Below are 25,492 nucleotides of genomic sequence, written 5' to 3' on the forward strand. Positions count from 1 at the left end.
TTAAGGGAGGGGAAAGCAGTATTATTCTGCTGGCATTTCTACCCATCTAAGCATAGGCAGTGTGGACTCTGGCAGCTGAAGAAATCCTTCAGACAAAGAGATACTAGTAACTGAAAGTGAAAGTGAACAAGCATGCATTGATATGAGGGGATATGAGCAGGGCATCTATAGCATCTGCTACAGTTACCAGACAAGAAGGCAAATCAATAGTCAAATGCTGCTGATAGGTCAAGTAACATGAGAACCGAGAATTGACAATTGCATATAGCCACACGGAGTTCACTGGTGATATCCAAAAGAGAAACTTCAGGTAGTGAGATGGAAAGAAGCCTAAGTGGAATGAGTCTGAAAGAATGGGAAGATAGGATTTAGAAACTGTGTGAATATCTAAGGCGTTTCACTGCAAAAGAGAGCAAAGTGGAATAAGGGGATAAGTAAAGTGGTGAAAATGGTGGTAAGAGAAGGCTTCTTTTTTTGATTAAAGAGATGAAGTAGTAATCAAGTGAAAGAAGAGGAAATAGTGGTTTGAAAAGAGGAAGGAAGGTGTGAAGTAGTTGTAAAGAAGAGTAGGAAAATTAAGGAACCAGCAAAGTATAGTATGATTGCTCCAGGGCATTAAAGACCCACTTGAGGTTCACGATCATCAATGTAAAGTGAGGACAGTCAGCATAGTTTGCTTTAGTTCTAGTTAGCTACATGGCTGCAGGCACAGAGTAGTAGAGACTTGCATTTAACCAGCAATGGGATTTTGTCAAGTGAGTATATTAAAAGCAAGAACAGAGTAACTTAAAGCCAATCTTCTGCAAGATGTAAATACACTTAAAGCTTTCCTTACTCACTGATGCTTTTACCTTCCTAGTCCTTTGTGGGTTCATCCTTCTTAGTGATATCAACAAAAGCCAGTCTTTGTCTAAAAGTTTGTTTATTTTACACTCATCTTTGAATCATAGTTTGACTGAATCTAGACTTGTAGATTGTCATTCTATCTTAGAACTCTAGAAACTAATGATGCTTTTTGTTGTTGTTGTTGTTGTTGTTGTTGAGATGGAGTCTCACTCTGTCGCCCAGGCTGGAGTGCAGTGGCGCCATCTCGGCGCTACAATCTTTCTACAAATATTTGAACTTCTATTTATCAAAAAAAAAAAAACTCTGTTTCCACCTAATAAGATACAACTATTCTTCATATAAATGAAGATATTCTTTCTCACCCTTTCCACAGAATGAAGAGAAATAAAGTTCCAACAGTCCATCTCAGGGAGATAGTCATACTATCTCTGAGCTGTGTTAATTACTTACAAAATTTAGTTACAACAGCGCTATCTGAATATTCTGTTACCTAAAGTCTAAATTGTAAAGTTAACCTATGACAAAACTAATATTTTTTTTTTTTTTGAGATGGAGTCTCGCTCTGTCGCCCAGCCTGGAGTACAGTGGCCTGATCTCAGCTCACTGCAAGCTCCGCCTCCCGGGTTCACACCATTCTCCTGCCTCAGCCTCCTGAGTAGCTGGGACTACAGGCGCTGCCACCACGCCCGGCTAGTTTTTTGTATATTTTAGTAGAGACAGGGTTTCACTGTGTTAGCCAGGATGGTCTCGATCTCCTGACCTCGTGATCCACCTGTCTCAGCCTCCCAAAGTGCTGGGATTACAGGCTTGAGCCACCGCGCCCGGCCCAAAACTAATATTTAAATTAAAAATGGAAAGAAGGAAAAGAAAATATATACCATGTGCACGTGTGCACACACACATATATACACATATAGACACATACATATACACACACTATATATAATGTATTCATATATTGATTGTTTTCTGGACTCTTTTTGCTGTTAAAATAAACTGTCTTAATTGGGTGTGTTTGTTTGTTTGTTTTAGAGGAGGACAGAGTCTTGCTGTCTGGAGTACAGTGGTGCAATCTCAGTTGACTACAACCTCCGCCTCCTAGGTTCAAGCAATTCTCCTGCCTCAGCCTCCTGAGTAGCTGGAACTCCACGCACAAGCCACATGCCTGGCTAATTTTTGTATTTTTAGTAGAGATGGGGTTTCACCATGATGGCCAGGCTGGTCTCAAACTTCTGACCTCAAGTGATCCATCCACCTTGGCCTCCCAAAATACTGGGATTACAGGTGTGAGCCACCACACCCAGCCTTAATTATTTATTAATAGCTACTTTTTCTCTTGTAACTTTTAAGATTATCTCTATCTTTGAAGTTTTCATTATAATGTCCCCAAGTATACACTTATTTTCATTTTCATTTTCATTTTCTGCTCAAGACTTGTGATTCCTGAAACTAAAAGTTCAGGCCTTTCATCAATTCTTGAAAATTTTCAGCCTTTATGTTTCAAATATTACCTCTCTTTTTCTTTTACTTTTAGAAACTCCCATTATGTATATGATGGACCTTCTTATTCTGTCTTTCCTATCTTTTTTCCATATTTTCCACTTTTTATATTGTTCTCCTAATTTTTAGAATTTCTCAAATCTCTCTTCCAGTTCACTAATTCTCTCTACAACTCCATCTCACACTGTTTATTGAAAATGCCAATAACAATTTATTTCTAGATATTGTTTTATATCTTTTGCACACTAGCCTGTTCTTTTCCTCAATTTCTTATTCTTGTGCTTCTATCTATGCCCTTTCTTTCTCTTTAATGGGTTTAATTTATTTATTTATTTGAGTCAGAGTCTCATTGTGTCACCCAGGCTGGAGTGCAGTGGCATGATCTCAGCTCACTGCAGCCTCCACCTCTTGAATTCAAGCGATTCTTGTGCCTTAGCCACCCAAGTAGCTGGGATTACAGGCATGTGCCACCACACCGAAATAATTTTTTTTGTATTTTTAGTACAGACAGGGTTTCACAGTGTTGGCCAGGCTGGTTTCGAACTCCTGACTTCAAGTGATCCACCTGCCTCAGCCTCCCAACATGCTGGAGATTACAGATGTGAGCCACCGTGCCCAGCCTCTTTAATGGGCTTTAAATATGCAGTATTTCAAATCTGTGTCCCTATCATGTGCCCAAGAATGCTTGGGCCTTAAAACAAAGCTGTTGCCAAATCTGGTCAGATAACCCACTAGGATTATCTTCACATCAAATTGAGTATATATCTCAGCACCATAGGAAAGGTTAATTTAAAAAAAAAAAGACAAAAAAAATTGAGTACATATCAACCTGACTCTTAAAACCCTCTCTATTTTCTGAAACCAAAAATTTTTCTTTCTTTCCGACAAACTCAGCCATCCATCTACAATTATTTTGTCATTTTTAAATCCATTTTAGATGTTTGTAGCAAGTAGGATGTCCTACTCTATTGTTTTGCTGGAAACAGAAGTTGTGTTCATAATTTCTAAGTAGTTTATGATCTCATTTTCAACTTATTTAACTCAGCAGTTATTTAAAGTATTTTATTTACAATTTCCAAGTAGAGAGGATTTATTAAAACTGTTTCTGTGATTGATTTTACATTTTTTCTTCTTTTATTTTTACTTTTATTATTATTATTATTATTGTTATTATTATTATTATTATTGAGACGGAGTCTCACTCTGTCACCAGGCTGGACTGCAGAACGATTTTGGCTCACTGCAACCTCCATCTCCCAGGTTCAAGCAATTCTCCTGCCTCAGCCTCCCAAGTAGCTGGGACTATAGGAGCACACCACCACGCCCAGCTAATTTTTGTATTTTTAATACAGACAGAGTTTCACCATGTTGGCCAGGATGGTCTCAATCTGTTGACCTCGTGATCCAGCTGCCTCAGCCTCCCAAAATGCTGGGATTACAGGTGTGAGCCACCACACCCAGCTGACTTTAAATTATAATTAGAATATGACTAATATACTTTTTGCCTTCGAGTAATTTGTTGAGATTTAAATTTTTGTCTTAAAACATGATCAATTTTAGTAAATGTTGCAATAATATTTGCCAAAAAAGTCATAGTCCTGCTTGTTAATTATGATTTTTTTTTTGAGACAGAGTCTCCCTCCATCACACAGGCTGGAGTGCAGTGGCCCGATCTCTGCTCACTGCAACCTCTGCCTCCAGGGTTTAAGTGACTGTCCTGCCTCAGCCTCCTGAGTAGCTGGAATTACAGACACATGCCACCACACCCAGCTAATTTTTGTATTTTTATAGAGCCAGGGTTTTACCATGTTGGCCAGGCTGGTCTCGAACTCCTGACCTCAAGTGATCTGCCCACCTCAGCTTCCCAGAGTGCTAGGATTACACGCATGAGCCACCACACCTGGCCTAATTATGTTTTATATATTGAGCAGTTTCAATGTCAGTTTTACTCCTTCAAAAATTTTGTTTTATTCACATAGTAAACACTCAGTAATGATCAAGTGAATGAACTCTCTGAAGTTTCAATCAGTAATGTATTTTGCTTTGCTGACATTCAAACAATTAATTAACTCATTCTACATTTAGTTGATCATTGGCTATGTGCCAGGCATTATGCTAGATTTTGAGAGAAAGATATGATCCCTGACTTCCCAAGTTTACAACGTAATTATATAACTGTAAATTCACTCAAGGTGAAATATATCACAAGGAGTCAGATTTTATTGTCATTTTTAACTTACCCCATAATTAAGGCAAAAGAACAAGAGGGAAGGGGATAGGGAGGACTAAAAAGAAGAAGAAAGAAGAAAAAGAAAATTAAAAGTAGTGGTGTTCTTGTAGTAGTCAAATTATTTATATTAACCATGAAACAGCTCCCAAATTATTGAAAAATTATACAATTTCTATTTTACTTATGATATGATATTGTTTTATCATTGTAAGAGATTTTATTTTACTTAGGTTAAAAGAAAAATTTCTGACTCCCCTCCTTGACTCTAAATAGCTAAACAAGGCCTGGTACAGTGGTTCACACCTGTAACCCTAGCACCTTGGGAGGCCAAGCCATTTGGATCACTTGAGTCCAGGAGTTCAAGACTAGCCTGGGTAACACAGGGAGACCCTATCTCTACAAAAAGTACAAAAAATTAGCCCTGCGTGCTGTTGCACGCCGTAGTCCCAGCTACTCCGAGGGCCTGGGGCAGGAGGATTGCTTAAGCCTAGGAGGTCAAGGCTACAGTGAGCCGTGATTGTGCCACTGCACTCCAGCCAGGATGGCAGAGTGAGACCTTGTCTCAAAATAGTAAATAAATAAATAAATAGCTAAACAAGCTTTTACTGTGCTTTACTCTTCCCCCAGCAGCTGAGGATTAGATATATACACACACACACACATTATATATAATTATATATATACAAACACAGGTACATATATATGATATATAATGTTATATGTAGTTATAATGTTATATGTTAATCATAATTACTTCTGTTATATGTTGATTATAATTACATATAATGTTGTATATAATTTGATATAGTTTGGCTGTGTCCCCACCCAAATCTCAACTTGAATTGTGTCTCTCAGAATTCCCAAATGTTGTGGGAGGGAACCATGGGGAGTTAATTGAATCATGGGGGTCAGTCTTTCCCATGCTATTCTCATGATAGTGAATAAGTCTCATAAGATCTGATGGGTTTATCAGGGGTTTCTGCTTTTGCTTCTTCCTCATTTTCTCTTGCCGCCGCCATGTAAAAAGTGCCTTTCACCTCCCACCATGATTCTGAGGCCTCCCCAGCCAGGTGGAACTGTAAGTCCAATTAAACCTCTTTTTCTTCCCAGTCTTAGGTATGTCTATCAGCAGCATGAAAATGGACTAATACATAATTATAATGTCATAATATAAAATATGACATAATTCTTATATTCTCACCTATGACTATTTCCCTTCCTCTAAAGGAGAGAAGATTCATGCTGGGGATGTGAAAAATGTTCTGGAAAACATGGGAATAGAGATCACAAATAAGGAGCACAAAAAGCTTCTGAAAACTCTGCCAGTTTCTGGTAAGCATTTACATGTATTCTGCTTCACTGATGTCTAAAAATATATTCATTCAACACTTACTGAAGATCATTGTCTATGTGGCACTATCTAAAACCTGAGAGCGCAGGGACCATGTCTGATTCTCCAAGTCCTTACCCTCTTGAAAACTTCAAAGAGGTTGGTTTTAAGGTTTTGTGTTAGAAATTCTAATATTTGAAACAGTTGTGTCAATTAAAAATGTTTTTTAAAAGACCCAGTCCTAGCATTTCTAAAAATCCTATTATTATTATATTGGTTTAGGAAACATGAACCTCTTCAGTCAGAAGTCCTATCATAAGACAATTTCTTTTGCCCTAGGAAAAAGATAAGACTTAAGGTATAAACTGAAAAAAAAGTAAGAGCAGAAGGGGTAGAAAAGGTGAAGAAAGAAAAGATGAAGGTAAATTAGAGAGGGGAAAGCAAGAAAAGAAAGGCTATGTGTAGTACAGCACTGTAGGGCACTATTAACAATAGTTTGTATTCTATCCAGTGGATAGGTTCACTACACTGAATTTTGCAAATATCTTTCATTTCATTGAGATTGAATTGTAACAAATTTCTAAATTTTCCCTTCCTGTAAGTATATATTTTAATTTTTATGAATCTCTGAAAGCATTATTAATCATGTTTTATCCTACAGCTGATAAAAAGGTGTTTAAGAAAGAATTATTGGATGGTGTGAAATCCTTCAGAGGTAAGTGAGGAAAAGGATAAGGACAATAATATTTAAGATTGTTCTAATTGGTTTTTTCTGATTACATAAATAAGCAGAAAATTATGCATTTTATTCAACAAATACTCAAGTGTCTACTAGATGCTGGGTATTTGAGAATAATCTGGAATATATATAGTAGCATACAGAAAAAAATGTAATTACCCACAATTTCAAGTAATGTTACCTTTTCTGTTACAGATATCTCTGATCTTTTTCCTGTGCATATATATGTATTATTAAACTCTTACTAGAAATGTTATATGTCCTGCATTTAATCCTAAAATTTTAGTGTAATAATTTCACCATGTTATTTAAAACTTCTTTGTAAACATCATTTTAATAATTACATCATCTAGTTGTATTATAATTTACTTAATCATTTTTCTCTTGTTGAACATTTACTTAGTGTTTTTCTCTTATATGTCTCTGATCTTCATACATAAATCTTGATCCAGCTTTAAAGTCATTTTCTTTGGATATATTCTTCCAGCAGGAATTTGCACCTCCATACATAGTATTACCATCATGCCCTAACCACAGTACTTTATTTTTATATTTTTTATTCTTGTTCATTTGATGGATGAAAAACTTGAATTAATTTGATGAAAAAATGAATCTAATTATTGTTCTGATTTTTTTGTTATCAATAAAGTTGAAAATGTTTTTATATTGGTGATATGTAGCTGTGGTCCCAGCTACTCAGGAGGCTGAGGCAGGAGGATCACTTGAGCCCAGGAGTTTGAGGCTGCAGTGAGCCTGGATGGCAAAGCCAGAACCTGTCTCAAAAAACATATTAAAATAAAAACAATTTTTAAATCAGCTTTGTATTTTTATATTAGTCCATTTTCATGCTGCTGATAAAGACATATCTGAGACTGGGCAATTTAGAAAATAAAGAGGTGTCATGGATTTACAGTTCCATGTGGCTGGGGAGGCCTCACAATCATGGTGGAAGGCAAGGAGGAGCAAGTCACACCTTACATGGATGGTGGCAGGCAAAGAGAGAGAGCTTGTTCAGGGAAACTCCCCATTATAAAACCATCAGATCTTGTGAGTCTTATTCACTATCACAAGAGCATGAGAAAGACCTGCCCCCGTGATTCAGTTAACCTCCCACCAGGTCCCTCCCACAACACGTGGGAATTCAAGATGAGATTTGAGTGGGGATACAGCCAAACCGTATCAATTGTTTTATATTTAAATCATGGAATTCTCACAAAGATAGTGGTTGTTTTCTCTTTAATGGAAAAGAAAGCTTAATTTGAGAATTTTTTCATTCATCAAACAGACTGGCATAGTGTTGGGAGTGTGGTGGGGGAGGGGCTACACAAAGCAGAAGATAGTTCTTTCTTTCTTTCTTTCTTTCTTTATTTATTTATTTATTTATTTTTGAGATGGAGTTTCACTCTTGTTGCCCAGGCTGGAATACAATGGCACAATCTCAGCTCACTGCAACCTCCACCTCCCATGTTCAAGCGATTCTCCTGCCTCAGCCGCCCAAGTAGCTGGGATTACAGGCATGTGCCACCACACCCAGCTGATTTTGTATTTTTAGTAGAGATAGGGTTTCTCCATGTTGGTCAGGCTGGTCTTAAACTCCCAACCTCAGGTGATCAGTCCACCTCAGCCTCCCAAAGTGCTGGGATTACAGGTGTGAGCCACCATGCCCGGCCGATAGTTCTTACTTTCAAAGAGTTTATAATCTACTTAGAGAACAAATTATATACGTAAAATCACTCATAGAAAATTTTGATCAGGACCATAAGACAGGGCAAGAAAAAGATTTAAGCTGGGCGTGGTGGCTCACACCTGTAATCCCAGCACTTTGGGAGGCCATGGCGGATGGATCACGAGGTCAGGAGTTCGAGACCAGCCTGGCCAACAAGGTGAAACCCTGTCTTTACTAAAAATACAAAAATTAGCTGGGCATGGTGGCACACACTTGTAGTCCCAGCTATTCAGGAGACTGAGGCAGGAGAATAGCTTGAACCCAGGAGGCAGAGGTTGCAGTGAGCCAAGATCATGCCACTGCACTCCAACTTGGGTGACAAAGCGAGACTTTGTCTCAAAAAAAAAAAATTAAAAAATTAAAAAAAAATTTTAAAAACATACATAAAAAGGGAAAAAATTTTTCAGAAAAAAAATGTTTTATATCATTATATCTTTTAATCTATTAGAGTCCAAACATTGTTTCTATTAATATAAATGACCTCTTTATAGATTAAACATTAGCACATTGTCATATCTATTGTAAATATTTTCCCAATTCGTCATCTGCATTTTATTTTATTGTATTTTTACAACAGCTTTATTGAGATATAGTTCATATACCATACAATTAACCTACTTAAAATATATAATTCAGTGGGTTTTAGTACACTAACAGAGTTGTACAGTATCACCACAATCAGCTTTAGAATATCTCAGCACTGCAGAAAGAAACTGAATACCCATTAGTAGTCACTACTTATACCCGCCAACTCTTGCAGACCTAGGCAACTACAAATCCACTTTTTATCCATTATGTTGTATTTTGATATATGGCCACTTTTCATGTTTATGTGTTTAATTTTATCAGTCATTTCTTCTGTGATTAACTTTTAAGTCCTTTACAAGCTAACCAGTATGTGAAGAATCACATATACTTAGTTTTCTTTGTTTTTCTATTATTTCACTTTTTACATTTAATTATTCAATTTATCTGAAATATATATTGACTCTTTTTAAATCCCCATATTTCAGAATGATTTGATTAAAACTACACCAATAGTTTTCAGTAATTTTCCCCCATTGACTGGAGTCCTCCTTTATGTACAATTACACTTGGGAGATAATTTATTATTACTGTAGCAAGTTTCAAATCTTACTTTTTGACAGAATAACGTGATTTGGTTGTTATCTCTGTCTAATTCATCAGAAATGCCAAACTCTTTACTTCTCCTCCTCAATATAAACTTCTCCCAGAAGTTTAATTTTGGAAGCATAGTCTGTTCCTGACTCCCACTTGACTTGCTGTAAATAGCTTTTCTGCTTTCATTTCTGAGTAGGGGTTGAGAGTATGTATTTTTCATTTTATGACATCCTTATCTACTTTTTCTTGTTTCTGTGAAGGAGGGCAGGTTAATGTCAATGACCTAACGAGTGTTTTACAAAACACTGGGTTCAGACTCGAAGAAAAAGAAATCAAGGACCTGAAGAGTCACCTGCCAGTGACTGGTGAGCATTTAAGACACCTTTATCCTGTAGATAATGACTAGTCTACTGTGAAAGCAAAGAGTAAGACATATTGGAGAGAGAAAAACTGGGGACAGAGATAAATAATTTAAGAGACTGTTAATAAGGTACAGGTGATAAGGGCCTTACCTGGGAACCACACATATGTGCGGAAGACTGATTTGATGTGGTGGGTGAAAGGGAGGGAGCTACCAAAGTGTAAACCAGAAGTTTATCACTTATATGACTGTCAAAAAACAATTTTTAAAAACAGGGAGAAGGATAGCAGGGGAAGCAGAATGAAGAAAAATCTTTGAAATACAGTTGAATTGAGGTATTTATAGGACACTCAGTATCAGACAATTGAAAATGCATTTCCTAATTATTAGTGTTATTCATCTTTAAACAAGGTACATCAAACCATGAGAATCATCACCAGGGTTAAAATAGTGTCTCAGAGTGTCTCTATGAGGACAAGAATACTAAAAGAATGGAAAGATAGAATAAAGGAATATTTGAGAGATAAAGAATGGAATAAAAGAGTAGGATAAGGAAGAAAGAGATAACAGAAAGAGATGAGGGGAGGGTAAGAGAAAATAAAAAGGATAAGAGGAGATGATGAAAAGATACATCCATCTTTTATAGATATAGACCAATCTCCTTTTTTGAATTATTTTTATATATACTTTTTTATTATTTCAATAGTTTTGGGGGAACGGGTGGTATTTGGTTACATGGATAAGTTATTTAGTGGCAATTTCTGAGATTTTAGTGCACCCATTACCCGAGCAATGTACACTGCACCCAATGTGTAGCCTTATCCCTCACTCCACTTCTAACCTTCCCCTCGAGTCCCCAGAGTCCATTATATCATTCTTATGCCTTTGCATCCTTATAACTTAGCTCCCACTTATAAATGAGAACATACAATGTTCATTTTTCCATTCCTGAGTTATTTCACTTAGAATAATGGTCTCCAACTCCATCCAAGTTGCTGCAAATGCCGTTATTTCATCCTTTTTATGGCAGAGTAGTATTCCATGGTATATATATACCACATTGTCTTTATCCATTCATTGGTTGATCGGCATTTAATGTGGTTCCATATTTTTGCAATTGCAAATTGTGCTGCTATAAACATGCATGTTCATATGTCTTTTTCATATAATAACTTCTTTTCCTCTGGGTAGATACCCAGAAGTGGGATTGCTAGATCAAATGGTAGATCTACTTTTAGTTCTTTAAGGAATCTCCATACTGTTTTCCATAATGGTTATACTAGTTTACATTCCCACCAACAGTATAAAAGTGTTCCCTTTTCACCACATCTACACCAACATCTATTATTTTTTGATTTTTAAATTATGGCCATTCTGGTACTGGTACCAAAACAGAGATACAGACTAATGGAACAGAATAGAGCCCTCAGAAATAATACCACACATCTACAACCATCTGATCTTTGACAAACCTGACTAAAACAAGAAATGGGGAAAGGATTCCCTATTTAATAAATGATGCTGGGAAAAAACTGGCTAGCCATATGTAGAAAGCTGAAACTGGATCTCTTCTTTACACCTTATACAAAAATTAATTCAAGATGGATTAAAGACTTAAATGTTAGACCTAAAACCATAAAAACCCTAGAAGAAAACCTAGGCAGTACCATTCAGGACATAGGCATGGGCAAGGACTTCATGACTAAAACACCAAAAGCAATGGCAACAAAAGCCAAAATTGAGAAATGGGATCTAATTAAACTAAAGAGCTTCTGCACAGCAAAAGAAACTACCATCAGAGTGAACAGGCAACCTACAGAATGGGAGAACATTTTTGCAATCTACCCATCTGACAAAGGGTTAATATCCAGAACCTACAAAGAACTCAAACAAATTTACAAGAAAAAAAAAAAAATCAAAAAGTGGGCAAAGGATATGAACAGACACTTCTCAAAGGAAGACATTTATGCAGCCAACAGATACATGAAAAAATGCTCATCATCACTGGCCATTAGAGAAATGCAAATCAACACCACAATGAGATACCATCTCATGCCAGTTAGAATGGCAGTCATTAAAAAGTCAGGAAACAACAGGTGCTGGAGAGGATGTGGAGAAATAGGAACACTTTTACACTGTTGGTGGGACTGTAAACTAGTTCAACCATTGTGGAAGACAGTGTGGCGATTCCTCAAGGATCTAGAACTAGAAATACCATTTGACCCAGCCATCCCATTACTGGGTATATACCCAAAGGATTATAAATCATTCTGCTATAAAGACACATGCACAAGTATGTTTATTGTGGCACTATTCACAATAGCAAAGACTTGGAACCAACCCAAATGTCCATCCATGATAGACTGGATTAAGAAAATGTGGCACATATACACCATGGAATACTATGCTGCCTTAAAAAAGGATGAGTTCTTGTCCTTTGTAGGGACATGGATGAAGCTGGAAACCATCATTCTCAGCAAATTATCACAAGGACAAAGAACCAAACACCGCATATTCTCACTCATAGGTGGGAATTGAACAATGAGAACACTTGGACACAGGAAGGGGAACATCATACACCGGGGCCTGTTGTGCAGTGGGGGAAAGGGGGAGGGATAGCATTAGGAGATATACCTAATGTAAATGATGAGTTAATGGGTACAACACACTAACATGGCACATGTATACATATGTAACAAACCTGCACGTTGTCCACATGTACCCTAGAACTTAAAGTAGTATATACATATATGTAAATATGGCCATTCTTGCAGGAATAAGGTGGTATCACCTTGGGGTTTTGATTTGCATTTCCCTGATCATTAGTGATGTTGAGCATTTTTCATATATTTGTTGGCTGTTTGTGTATCTTCTTTTGAAAATTGTCTATACATGTCCTTTACACACTTGTTGATGGGATTGTTTTTTCTTGCTGATTTGAGTTCCTTGTAGATTCTGGATATTTGTCCTTTGTTGGATGCATAGTTTGCAAAGATTTTCTCCCACTCTGTGAGCTGTCTGTTTACTCTGTTGATTATTTCTCTTGCTGTGCAGAAGCTTTTTAATTAAGTCACATCTATTTATCTTTCTTTTCATTGCATTTGTTTTTGGGTTCTTGGCCATAACATCTTTCCCTAAGCCAATGTCTGGAAGAGTTTTTCCGATATCATCTTCTAGAATTTTTATGGATTCGGGTCTTAGATTTAAGTCTTTGATCCATCTTGAGTTGATTTTTGAATAAGGTGAGAGATAAGGGTCCAGTTTCATTCTCCCACGTGTAGCTTGCCAATTTTCACAGCACCATTTGTTGAATAGGGTGTCCTTTCCCCACCTCGTGTTTTTTTTTTTTTTCGTTCGTTTTGTTCTGTTTGTAGATATGGGGTTTCACTGTGTTGGCCAGGGTCCTGGCCTCAAGTGAGCTGCCTGCCTTGGCCTCCCAAAGTGCTGGGATTACAGGCGTGAGCCACCATGCCTGACCTCTTGATGTTTTTGTTTGCTTTATTGAAGATCTGTTGGCTGTAAGTATTTGGCTTTTTTCTGGGCTCTCCATCCTGTTCCATGCCTATTTTTATACTAGTACCATGCTGTTTTGGTGACTATGGCCTTATAGTATAGTTTGAAATCAGGTAATGTGATTCCTCCAGATTTGTTATGTTTGCTTAGTCTTGCTTTGGCTATGTGGACTCATTTTTGGTTCCATATGAATTTTAGAATTGTTTTTTCTAGTTCTGTGAAGAATGATAGTGGTATTTTGATGGGAATTGTGTTGAATTTGTAGATTGCTTTTGGCAATGTGGTCATTTTCACAATATTGAATATACCCATCCATGAGCATGGGATGTGTTTCCATTTGTTTGTGTTGTCTATGATTTCTTTCAGCAGTGTTTTGTAGTTTTCCTTGTAGAGTTCTTTCACCTCCTTGGTTAGGTATATTCCTAAGCGGTTTTTTTTGTTGTTGTTGTTGTTTTCAGCTATTGTAAAAGAGGTTGAGTTCTTGATTTGATTCTCACCTTGGTTGCTGTTAGTGTGTAGGAGAGTTACTGATTTATGTGCATTAATTTTGTATCCAGAAACTGCTGAATTATTTTATCAGTTCTAGGAGCTTTCTGGAGGAGTCTTCAGGGTTTTCTAGGTGGACAATCATGTCATCAGCAAACAGCAACAGTTTAACTTCCTCCTTATCAATTTGGATGCCCTTTATTTCTTTCTCTTGTCTGATTGCTCTGGCTAGGACTTCCAGTACTATGTTGAAGAGAAGTGGTGCAAGTGGGCATCCTTATCTTGTTTCAGTTATCAGAGGGAATGCTTTCAACTTTTCCCCATTTAGTATTATGTTGGCTGTGGGTCTGTCATAGATGGCTTTTATTGCATTGAGGTATGTCCCTTGTATGCCAATTTTGCTAAGAGTTTTAACCATAAAGGGATGCTGGATTTTGTCAAATGCTTTTTCTGCATCTATTGAGATGAGGATGTGATTTTTGTTTTTAATTCTGTTTATGTGGTGTACCACATTTACTGACTTGCATATTTTAAACCATCACTGCATCCCTGGTATGAAATTCACTTGATCATGGTGGATTATCTTTTTGATATGTTGTTGGATTCGGTTAGCTAGTATAGTATTTTATTAAATATTTTTGCATCAAGGATACTCGTCTGTTGTTTTCTTTTTTGGTTATGTCTTTTCCTGGTTTTTGTATTAGGGTGATACTGGCTTCATAGAATGATTTAGGGAGGAGTCCCCCTTTCTCTATATTTTGGAATTGTGTCAATAGGATTCGTACTAATTCTTCTTTGAATTTCTGATAGAATTCAACTGTGAATCCATCTGGTCCTGGACTCTGATTTTGTTAGCAATTTTTTATTATCATTTCAATCTTGCTGCTTGTTATTGGTCTGTTTAGAGTTTCTGTTTCTTTCTGGCTTAATCTAAGAGGGTTGTGTATTTCCAGAAATTTATCCATATCCTCTAGGTTTTCTAGTTTATTCATATAAAGGTGTTCATAATAGCCTTGAATGATCTTTTGTATTTCTGTAGTATCAGTTGTAATATCTCCTATTGTGCTTCTAATTGAGCTTATTTGGATCTTCTCTCTTCTTTTCTTGGTTAATCTTGCTAATGTCTATCGATTTTATTTATCTTTTCAAAGAATCAACTTTTTGTTTCATAATCATTTTGTATTTTTTTGTTTCGATTTCATTTAGTTCTGCTCTGATCTTGGTTATTTCTTTTCTTCTGCTGGGTTTGGGTTTGGTTTGTTCTTGTTTCTCTAGTTCCTTAAAGTGTGTCCTTAGATTGTCTGTTTGTGCTCCTTCAGACTTTTTGATGTAGGCATTTAAGGCTATGAACTTTCCTGTTAGCACTGCCTTTTCTGTATCCCATCACTATTATCATTTAATTCAAAGAATTTTTTAATTTCCATCTTGATTTCATTGTTAGCCCAATAATCATTCAGGAACAAGTTATTTAATTTCCATGTATTTACATCAAACCCCTTTGAGAGTTTATTTCCAATTTTATTCCACTGTGGTGTGAGAGAGTACTTGGCTATTATTTCAATTTTCTTAAATTTGTTGAGACTTGTTTTATGGCCTATCATATGTTCAACTTGGAGAATGTTCCATATGCTGATGAATAGAATATATATTCTGCAGTTGTTGGGTAGAAAGTTCTGTAAATATCTGTTAAGTCCATTTGTTCTAGGATATAGTTTAAACCCATTGTTTCTTTGTTGACTTTCTGTCTTGATGACCTGTCTAGTGCTGTCAGTGGAGTATTGAAGTCCCCCATTATTACTGTGTTGCTGTCTGTCTCATTTCTTAGGTCTATTAGTAATTGTTTTATAAATTTGGGAACTCCAGTGTTAGGTGCATATATATTTAGGATTGTAATATTTTCCTGGACAAGTCCTTTTATCACTATATAATGCCCTTCTTTGTCTTTTTTAACTGCTGTTGCTTTAAAGTTTGTTTAGTCTGATACAAGCATAGCTAGTCCTGCTCTGTTTTGGTGTCCATTTGCATGGAATATCTTTTTCCACCCCTTACCATAAGTTTATGTGAGTCCTTATGTGTTAAGTGAGTCTCCTGAAGGCCCAGATACTTAGTTGATGAATTCTTATCCATTCTGCCATTCTGTATCTTTTAAGTGGAGCATTTAGGTCATTTACATTCAACATTAGTATTGAGATGTGAGATACTATTCTGTTCATCATGCTGTTTGTTGCCTGAATACCATGTGTGGTTTTGTTTGTTTGTTTGTTTGTTTTTATTGTGTCATTGTTTTATAGGTCCTGTGAGATTTATGCTTTAAGGAGGGTCTATTTTGATGTATATTTTGGTGTATTTTAAGGATTTGTTTCAAGATTTAGAGCTCCTTTTAACAGTTCTTGTAGTGCTGGCTTGGTAGTGGTGAATTCTCAAAGCATTTGTTTGTCTGAAAAAGACTGCATCTTTACGTTATTTATGGAGCTTAGTTTCACTGGATACAAAATTCTTAGCTGATAGTTGTTTACTTTAAGGAGGCTAAAGATAGGCCCCCAATTCCTTCTAGCTCGTAGGTTTCTGCCGAGAAATCTGCTGTTAATCTGATAGGTTTTCCTTTATAGATCACCTGGTGCTTTTGCCTCTTGGCTCTTAAGATTCTTTCCTTCATCCTAACTTTGGATAACCTGATAACTGTGTGCCTAGGTGATGACCTTTTTGTAATAAATTTCCCAGGTGTTCTTTGAGCTTCTTGTATTTGAATGTCTGGACCTCTAGCAAGTTCAGGGAAGTTTTCCTTAATTATTCCCTCAAATATGTCTTCCACACTTTTAGATCTCAGTGGCAACAGGGCTGAGATCTTGCCCCAGGTTATAAGCCTCCCCACTGAGAAAGCCAGCAGGGGTCTCAGACCTCGCCCTTCCCCACCTGCCCACACCATCAGCTGTGGTTTCTGCACTCCTGTCTGTACTTCCCATTTGCTCCCCTCTGGATTCTGCTCAGGAAAATTCATGCTCAGTTGAAATTACTACAAGTTCAACTAGGAGCTTCCTTCACCCTGTGGCCCCTCCCCAGTTCCACTGGCTGCCTTCCCCAAGAACGTCTATGAAATAAGGCCAGGAATGGCTTCCTTGGGCTCAAACTGGGGACCAGAAGTGCCTACAGGGCTCTTCCTGCAGCTTCTTCTATTTTTATATTTTGTTTGGCTCCCTAAATCCATTTCAGCTCTAGGTAAGGTTAAATCTTTCTCTGTGATCTGGATTTTCAGGTTCCCCAGAGGGGACGTGTGTTCAGAGGCAGACTTTTCCCCCTCTCACACTTTAGGAACTCACAATTTCTCAGCTTAGACCAATCAAAAAAAAAAAAAAAAAAAAAAAACAGCATAACTGTGATAGTATTGGGGCTCAGTTGAAAAGACTCTGAAGAGAAGGAGGGAAGAAGTCTATTCTTTCTTCAACTGAGCTTGATAGCTAACATTAGTAAGGATGCAGACCACCAAGAATCTTGATTGGCATGAAACGCTGGCTTCAAGTTTATAACAGCATGGAACACCATAGACTAGAAAGGTTATCTTTTACTAAGGCAGGACTTCATTATTCAAGGATCAAGGTCCTGATTTTTGAATACATTTTTTTCTTTTATTGATTCATTCCACAAATATTTATTGAATGCCAGTAATGTGTCAGCATTGTGATGATACTGCTATATTTACTTGGCAAATGTTTATACTATATCTGGGTAATGTATTTACTAGAAACTAAGAATCGTTAGGGGTACAAGGGCAGCAGAGATATGGTGTCTGCCCTCAGAGGAGCTTATAGTCTTGGGAAAATACAAGAGAACTAGGAAACATAGGGTATCAGGATCTTCTAGGCTAAATGATAAATATGCACTGAAGTTGGATGAGGAAACAACAAGCAAACTGAGTATTGTCTGTTATTGCATGTACTCTCTAACCTAGGGGTTCTCAAACTTTTTGGTCTCAAAAATTCTTTATGTGGCTGGGCACAGTGACTCATGTCTGTAATCCTCCCACTTTGGGAGGCCGAGGTGGGAGGATTTATTGAGCCTGGGAGTTTCAGACCAGCCTGGGCAACATAGAGAGACACTATTGTTAAAACTCAATCAATCAATCTATCAATAAATTTTTAAGACTTCATGCTGTTCATATGGGTACATATTAATATTATATTAGAAACAAAAACACATTTAATAATACTTATATAATAATTCATTTTAAAATAACAACATGGTTTCAGGGATCTGGCAGGGCCTTTGTCTCCTTGCACCCACAAACTGTGCTTAGCTCCACTCTTCACTGCTCCATGCCCTCCACTCAGGGAGGCCCAGGTGACTGCCACAGCCCCTGTCTTCTGCGACCTTCAGGAATTGGAAGATGCCATAGGCAGGATGCCAGGACACTCAGAAGTAGGAGATGGGCTAATGGGGACTGAGGACCATTAACCTAAAATAATAAAAAAGTCAGAATCAATTCCTCCTCCAAGATGGATGACTAGATGCAGCCTTAATTTTTTGGAATAGTTTCAGTAGGAATTATACCAGCTCTTCTTTGTACATCTGGTAGAATTCAGCTGTGAATTTGTCTGGTCCTGGGCTTTTTTTGGTTGGTAGGCTATTTACTGATTCAGTTGCAGAGCTCAATATTTGTCTGTTCAGGGAATCAGTTTCTTCCTGGTTCAGTTTTGGGAGGTATATGTGTCTAGGAATTTATCCATCTCTTAATAGGTTTTCTAGTTTGTTTGCACAGACATGTTTGTAGTTTCCGATGCTTATTTTTATTTCTGTGGGGTCAGTGGTAACACCCCCTTTGTCATTTCTTATTGTGTTTATTTGGATCCTCTTTCTCTTCTTTATTAGTCTAGCTAGTGGCCTTTTTAATTTTTTCAAAAAACCAACTCCTGGCTTCGTTGATCTTTTGAATGGTTTTCAGAGTCTCAATTTCCTTCAGTACAGCTCTGATTTTGGTTATTTCTTGTCTTCTGCTAGGTTTGGGGTTGGTTTACTAGTCTTGCTTCTCTAATTCTTTCAGTTGTGATGTTAGGTTGTTAATTTAAGATCATCCTAACTTTTTGATGTGGGTGTTTAGTGCTATGAATTTCCCTCTTAACACTGCCTTAGCTGTATTCTAGAGATTCTGGTATGTTGTATCTTTGTTCTCATTAGTTTCAAAGAACTTATTGATTTCTGCCTCAATTTCATTATTTATGCAAAAGTCATTCAGGAGCATTGTTTAATTTCCGTGCAATTGCATGGTTTGAATGATTTTCTTATTTCTGACCTCCTTTTTATTGCACTGTGGTCTGAAAGTGTGTTTGGTATTTTGGTTCTTTTTTATTTCCTGAAAATTGTTTTATGTCCAATTATGTGGTCAATTTTAGAGTATGTGCCATGTGGCAATGAGAAGAATGTATATTCTGTTGTTTGGGGGTAGAGAGTTCTGTAGAGGTCTGTAAGATCAATTTGGTCCAATGTTGAGTTCAGGTCCTGAATATCTTTGGTAATTTTCTGCCTCAGTGATCAAATACTGTCAGTGGAGTGTTGAAGTCTCCCACTGTTATCATATGGGAATCTAAGTCTCTTCGTAGGTCTCTAAGAATTTGCTTTATGAATCTGAACAGTCCTGTGTTGGGTACATATATATTTAGAATAGTTATGTCTTCTTGTTGAATTGAACCCTTTACCATTATGTAATGTCCTTCTTTGTCTTTTTTAATCTTTGTTGATTTAAAGTCTATTTTGTCTGAAATTAGGATTGCAACCCCTGCTTTTTCCTGATTTCCATTTGCTTGGTAGATTTTTCTCCATCCCTTTATTTTGAGCCTATGGGTGTCATTACATGTGAGATGGGTCTCTTGAATACAGCATACCATTGGATCTTGCTTTTTTTTATTCATCTTGCCACTCTGCCTTTTAAGTGGGTCATTTACCCCATTTACATTCAAGATTATTACTGATATGCGTGGATTTGATACTGTCATTGTGTTGTTAGCTGGTTGTTATGCTGATTTGTTTAAAAAACCACATTTATTAATATCACCATCATTCTTATTAAAATAATATTTAAGTATTGGGAAACTATCAAGTCATAGTACAGATAATAAGGTTTCCAAAATTCAAATTGCTCTTCAAAAGCTTGAACTTAACCATTAAAACATCTGTTGTTAGGTTTTTTTCTTAAAATGATGGAATTACTTTGTTCATTTTCAAGAAGGTGTCTGGCAGATATCCAACTCTGAAAAACTATATTTTATCCATTAGTCATTTTTCTCCAGTGAAAATGGTATCCCATGAAAAAGCAACTAGTTTTCTTGCAACTCAAACAATCATACAAGTTCTTTTCCTCAAGAAATCATCATAGTTTAGATTGCAGCCAAAGTGTTTCATGCACTGAAGGGTTAATATCTAATAAAAATTAATAACTTTTGCTGCTTTGCCAAGGACATCTTACTACAAGTATGTACAGTGAAGGATGCAGTGACTGCTAGTACAGTTAGTTGTCACTGCCTTCATTCATGCAAATACGCAGCAGTTTTGTCCAACATTGCTTTTGCACCATCAGTACAAATGTCAACACAGTGAAAATGGCCAAGGGTATTGGGTGAATATAGAGGTCCATGACCCACACATTGAGAACACTTGCTCTAACACATCTCAGCCTTGCACTTAATGCAAGAGAACTAGATCTGAAAGGGAGAGGACTGACCTGTAGGATGGTGCTAACTTCAAACAAACAAAACCTCACTCACCATAATGCTCTGAATATTTTTAACAGCTAACAGTTTGTAAAATAAAAGCAAGCATTCAATTAAGTTGAATGAATATATACTTAAAGCTTGAATCTTTTTTCTTCTAGTATGTGCTCCTTTGGATTGAAAAAATAATAAAAATTCTAGAATAATACATTAAAAATTACTGTAATTCTGTTCACTAAATTTCAATTTAAGAATTTTATATAATTTTTTAAGTCTCAGTAGCTTCAACTCTGAATCTAAATTCTGAGTTTTCTTACAGAAAATGAAAAGGTTGACCTGGATGTCTTGATGGATGCAGCAAAAGCTTTTACAGGTGAGTGGGAATTTATATAAGATATAATAAAATTGAGATCTTAATGCTTTGTAGATAACTACCTTTTAAAGCAGTATTTTACCTCCTCCAGAAATCACTGATAAATTCATTCTGCTTTTTCACCATTTATTGATAATTTTGACTTGTTGACAACATTTTGGAATATTAAAAATTTAGGAAAAGTGTGGGTACTCTCGAAAAGAGGTATTAACTTATCTAATGTGTAGGCCAATAATGTGTTCATTTCACTAGTGTTTAAAGAACCAAAATATTGGTGAACACAGTGAATCTCAGTGTGAAGTTTTCACAGAAGGAAATGTGATCACTATGAACAATTAGTCCCATAATTCAGGCCATGAAGCAGAAACAGAAGTATTACTTGCAGGTAGAATTACATAGATTCTATATACCATCTGTCTTAGTCCATTCATGCTGCTATAACAAAATATCACAAACTAGGTGATTCAAAAACAATAGAAATTTCTTTCTCAAAGTTCTAGGGGCTGAAAAGTCCAAGATCAAGGCACATTTGATGTCTGGTGAGGGTTGCTTTATGCTTCAAGATGGTGCCTTAAACATTGTGCCCTCACATGGGGAAGGGCAGACAGGCAAAAGAAAAGGGGGCTGATTGTTGTATGAGACCTCTGTTATATGGGCCTTAGTCCAATTCACAAGCGAGGAACCCCTATAACCTAACCACCCCTAAAGGCCCTACCTGTTAATACTGTTGCATTGGGGGTTAACTTTCAACATGAATTTTGGAAGGGACACAAACATTCAAGCCATAGCGCATCATAAGTCACTGAGCAGTTATGCCACCCCCCTGTTACTCCATGCTATCCCAGCTCGTACCCAGAACAGAAGTGTCATCTGTTTATTTGGATTAAAGAATGCTTTCAGGTACTGAACCTCAAAATAACTCTATGTAAGTGAAGTCAACTCATGTATTTATACCTCATTGTGCAGTTAGAAATAGTGCTATACTGGATTATATTTTTTATAACTAGGAATAATTAAATCTCTTAATATTGTCTTCTGAAACAATTCCCATCTATTCAAAGGAGAAAAGGTTGAAGCTGATAACCTTAAAAATGTGCTGAGAAACATGGGGATCGAGCTAACAGAAAAAGAACACTCGATGCTGTTAAAAACTCTGCCAGTCTGTGGTGAGTATTTAGCATACCATCATGGCATGGAGCTGTGGTATCGTAGGCTCCTGGACAAGAACTGTGAGAAACCCGCTGTGTTAGTCAGGGTTCTCTAGAGGGACAGAACTAGTGGGGGAGAGAGAGAGACAGAGAGAGAGAGACAGAGAGGAATTTATTAAGGAGTATTAACTCACACAATCACAAGGACCCACAATAGGCCGTCTGCAAGCTGAGGAGCAAGGAGAGCCAGTCCAAGTCCCCAAACTGAAGAACTTGAAGTCCAATGTACAAGGGCAGGAAGCATCCAGCATGGGAGAAAGATGTAGGCTGGGAGGCTACGCCAGTCTTGTCTTTTCACATTTTTCTGCCTGTTTCATATTCTAGCCACACTGGCAGCTGATTCGCTTGTGCCCACCCAGATTAAGGGTGGGTCTGCCTTTCCCAGCCCACTGACTCAAATGTTAATCTGCTTTGTCAATACCCTCACAGACACACCCAGGATTAATACTTTGCATCCTTCGATCCAATCAAGTTGACACTCAGTATTAACCATTACACCCCCTAAGGAATGAAATTCTGGCATAAGAAACCCAGTTCTTGGCCAGGCGTGTTGGCTTACACCCACAATCCCAACACTTTGGGAGGCCGAGGTGAGCAGATCAGCTGAGGTCAGAAATTTGAGACCAGCCTGGCCAACATGGTGAAACCCTGTCTCTACTAAAAATACAAAAAAATAAACTGGGCATGGTGACAGTTGCCTGTAGTCCCCTACTTGGGAGGCTGAGGCATGAGAATCACTTGAACTCGGGAGGCAGAGGTTGCAATGAGCCAAGATACTGGGCAATACAGTGAGATGCCATCTCAAAAAAAAAAAAAGAGGCCGGGCGCGGTGGCTCAAGCCTGTAATCCCAGCACTTTGGGAGGCCGAGGCGGGTGGATCACGAGGTCAGGAGATCGAGACTATCCTGGCTAACACGGTGAAACCCCGTCTCTACTAAAAATACAAAAAACTAGCCGGGCGTGGTGGCGGGCGCCTGTAGTCTCAGCTACTCGGGAGGCTGAGGCGGGAGAATGGCATGAACCCGGGAGGCGGAGCTTGCAGTGAGCCGAGATCACGCCACTGCACTCCAGCCTGGGAGACACAGCGAGACTCCGTCTCAAAAAAAAAAAAAAAAAAAAAAAAAAAAAGAAAGAAAGAAACCCTATTCTTGTCACTTGTGTTTTAATTTGGAAATGAGAAAGTTCTCTCTTTTGCATTCAGCCAGTAGACCTCTGCTAAATATTTTAATAGCTACACAGCTAAATTTTTCTGTAGCCCCCTGATGCATCCAACATTCTCAGTCCCTCCCCTGTTAGCCCTCCTACCTCCCCACAATCCATCAATTAAAACAGAAAAACACCTGAGAGCAGGGGCCTCCAGGACTGTGTGCTTGTACTGTCAGTATCCAACCTGGTCAGCAGCACAAACAGCCCCTCAAAAGTTCCACCTCCAGGGCACTTGCGCAGAACTACCCATAAAGACCCCAGAGGTCAGCCTGTGCTTCAGAACTGTGCCTCCTGCCCAGTCCTAGAGACCCTGTGTAGATATCCTTTCCTTCCATCGCTCTTTTCCCCAATTTTCCCCAGGCAAGAGTAAGGCTAAACATTGCCAAGGGGGATAGTGCCCTTGAGGCAGAAGTAGCACCCTGGGCAGCAAATGCTCAGTACCCATTTGAATTCATCCCCATATTCTTTTTATTTTTTTTTTTCTGACGGAATCTCACTCTGTCGCCCAGGCTGGATATATAACTTGGAATAATTAAATCTCCAGCCCAGGCTGGAGTGTAGTGGCACAATCTCGGCTCACTGCAACCTCCATCTCCTGGGTTCAAGCGATTCTCCTGCCTCAGCCTCCCGAGTAATGGATTACAGGCACCCGCCACCATGCATGGCTAATTTTTGTATTTTTAGTAAAGATGGGGTTTCACCATGTTGGCCAGGCTGGTCTTGAACTCCCAACCTCAAGTGACCCGCCCGCCTTGGCCTCCCAAAGTGCTGGGATTACAGGCATGAGCCACCATGCCTGGCCCACCCCATATATTCTTAAAGCTGTGGTTACTCATTTTGTCTAGCATTTCCTTCAGATTGTTCTCTCAAAGGGTCAGTTATGAGAATTGCAGCCTTCTTAGGAGTTTGGTTCTGAGAGAGCAGAAAGGAGAATGCAGATGGACTGTATCGGAGACTACTACAGACACATGCCAGGCATTGAGGGGTTTTTCAGTACTACATATTCTCCTGCCATAGGATGGAGCCTGAGGTGGGGTGGTGCATAAGCCCTCTGTTCTCTATTCTAATTGAATTTCACCTCTGTTTATGGAAAGAGTTTGTTCAGAAAAAAACAGTTTTTAATTTTTTATTAAATATTGTTTTTATTACTGTTCAAGTTGATAACTATTTTTCATATCATCCCTTTAGGATCCTCCATTAGGAATAAAGATAGGAACACTTCATGGGCCTAGAGCATAGTCAGGGAAAGGAGAGAAAGGCAAAGTGCAAGAAAGAAGAACAAGAAGGAATAAAGAAAGAAAGAAAAAAAAAAGCAGCAGCACCACCAGCTGGCCACAGTGGCTCACGCCTGTAATCCCAACACTTTGGGAGGCCAAGGCGGGTGGATCACTTGAGGCCAGAAGTTCGAGACCAACCTGGCCAACATGGTGAAACCCTGTCTCTACTAAACATACAAAAATTAGCCAGGCATGGTGGTACACACCTGTAATCCCAGCTGCTCAGGAGGCTGAGGCAGGAGAATCACTTGAATCGGGAGATGGAGGTTACCGTGAGCCAAGATAGCACCATCATACTCCAGCCTGGGTGACAGAGCAAGACTCTGTCTCAAAAAAAAAAAAAAAAAAAGCAGAAGCAGCATGTGTGTGTGTGTGTGTGTGTGTGTGTGTGTGTGTAGGGCACATCAACTACTGCCATGTGTTTCAACTAGGGGACAGAATGGCCACAATGAGAGCAGTTCATATCTTTTGTTATTATTTGAGGGTGAAATAGAATAAATTTCTAGGTGAATCATGTCTTATAAAAATAGTTTCTTATCCTCTTTTTGACTTGAATTTTACCATATCTTATAGATGGAAAGGTGTACAAGAAAAAATTACTGGATAGTGTGAAGCCTCTCAAAGGTAAGAATATGAAAACAGCAGCTAAAATGTACTGGGCTTTACATTTGCTTTTTTGAATTTCTCACTGATTGAAATCTTGCTATTCCACTGTTTACTGATTCTGAATTTATGCCTCATAACCTACCATTCTTCCTTTGGTATAATTGTATTTGAGCAAGTCACTGTTAGTAATATGTCACTGTAGCAAGTTTGAAATTCTGCTTTCAGCATGTATGATGGCTCACACCTGTAATCTGAGCACTTTAAGAGGCCA

At 38.0% G+C, this 25,492-nt stretch overlaps 1 protein-coding gene across 1 annotated transcript in view; it reads left to right on the forward strand.

The window, feature by feature from the left end:
* Positions 1 to 25,492, forward strand: part of EFCAB3 (EF-hand calcium binding domain 3) — a 158,331-nt gene that overhangs the window by 61,746 nt on the left and 71,093 nt on the right. The window contains exons 25-30 of the mRNA XM_028836627.2: positions 5,804 to 5,908; positions 6,568 to 6,621; positions 9,754 to 9,858; positions 20,871 to 20,924; positions 21,986 to 22,090; positions 25,189 to 25,239. Coding sequence (XP_028692460.2) covers positions 5,804 to 5,908; positions 6,568 to 6,621; positions 9,754 to 9,858; positions 20,871 to 20,924; positions 21,986 to 22,090; positions 25,189 to 25,239 — 474 coding nt within the window. The remainder of the gene's footprint in view (positions 1 to 5,803; positions 5,909 to 6,567; positions 6,622 to 9,753; positions 9,859 to 20,870; positions 20,925 to 21,985; positions 22,091 to 25,188; positions 25,240 to 25,492) is intronic.

Source organism: Macaca mulatta, chromosome 16 (assembly GCF_049350105.2).
Source record: "Macaca mulatta isolate MMU2019108-1 chromosome 16, T2T-MMU8v2.0, whole genome shotgun sequence".
NCBI lineage: Eukaryota > Metazoa > Chordata > Mammalia > Primates > Cercopithecidae > Macaca > Macaca mulatta.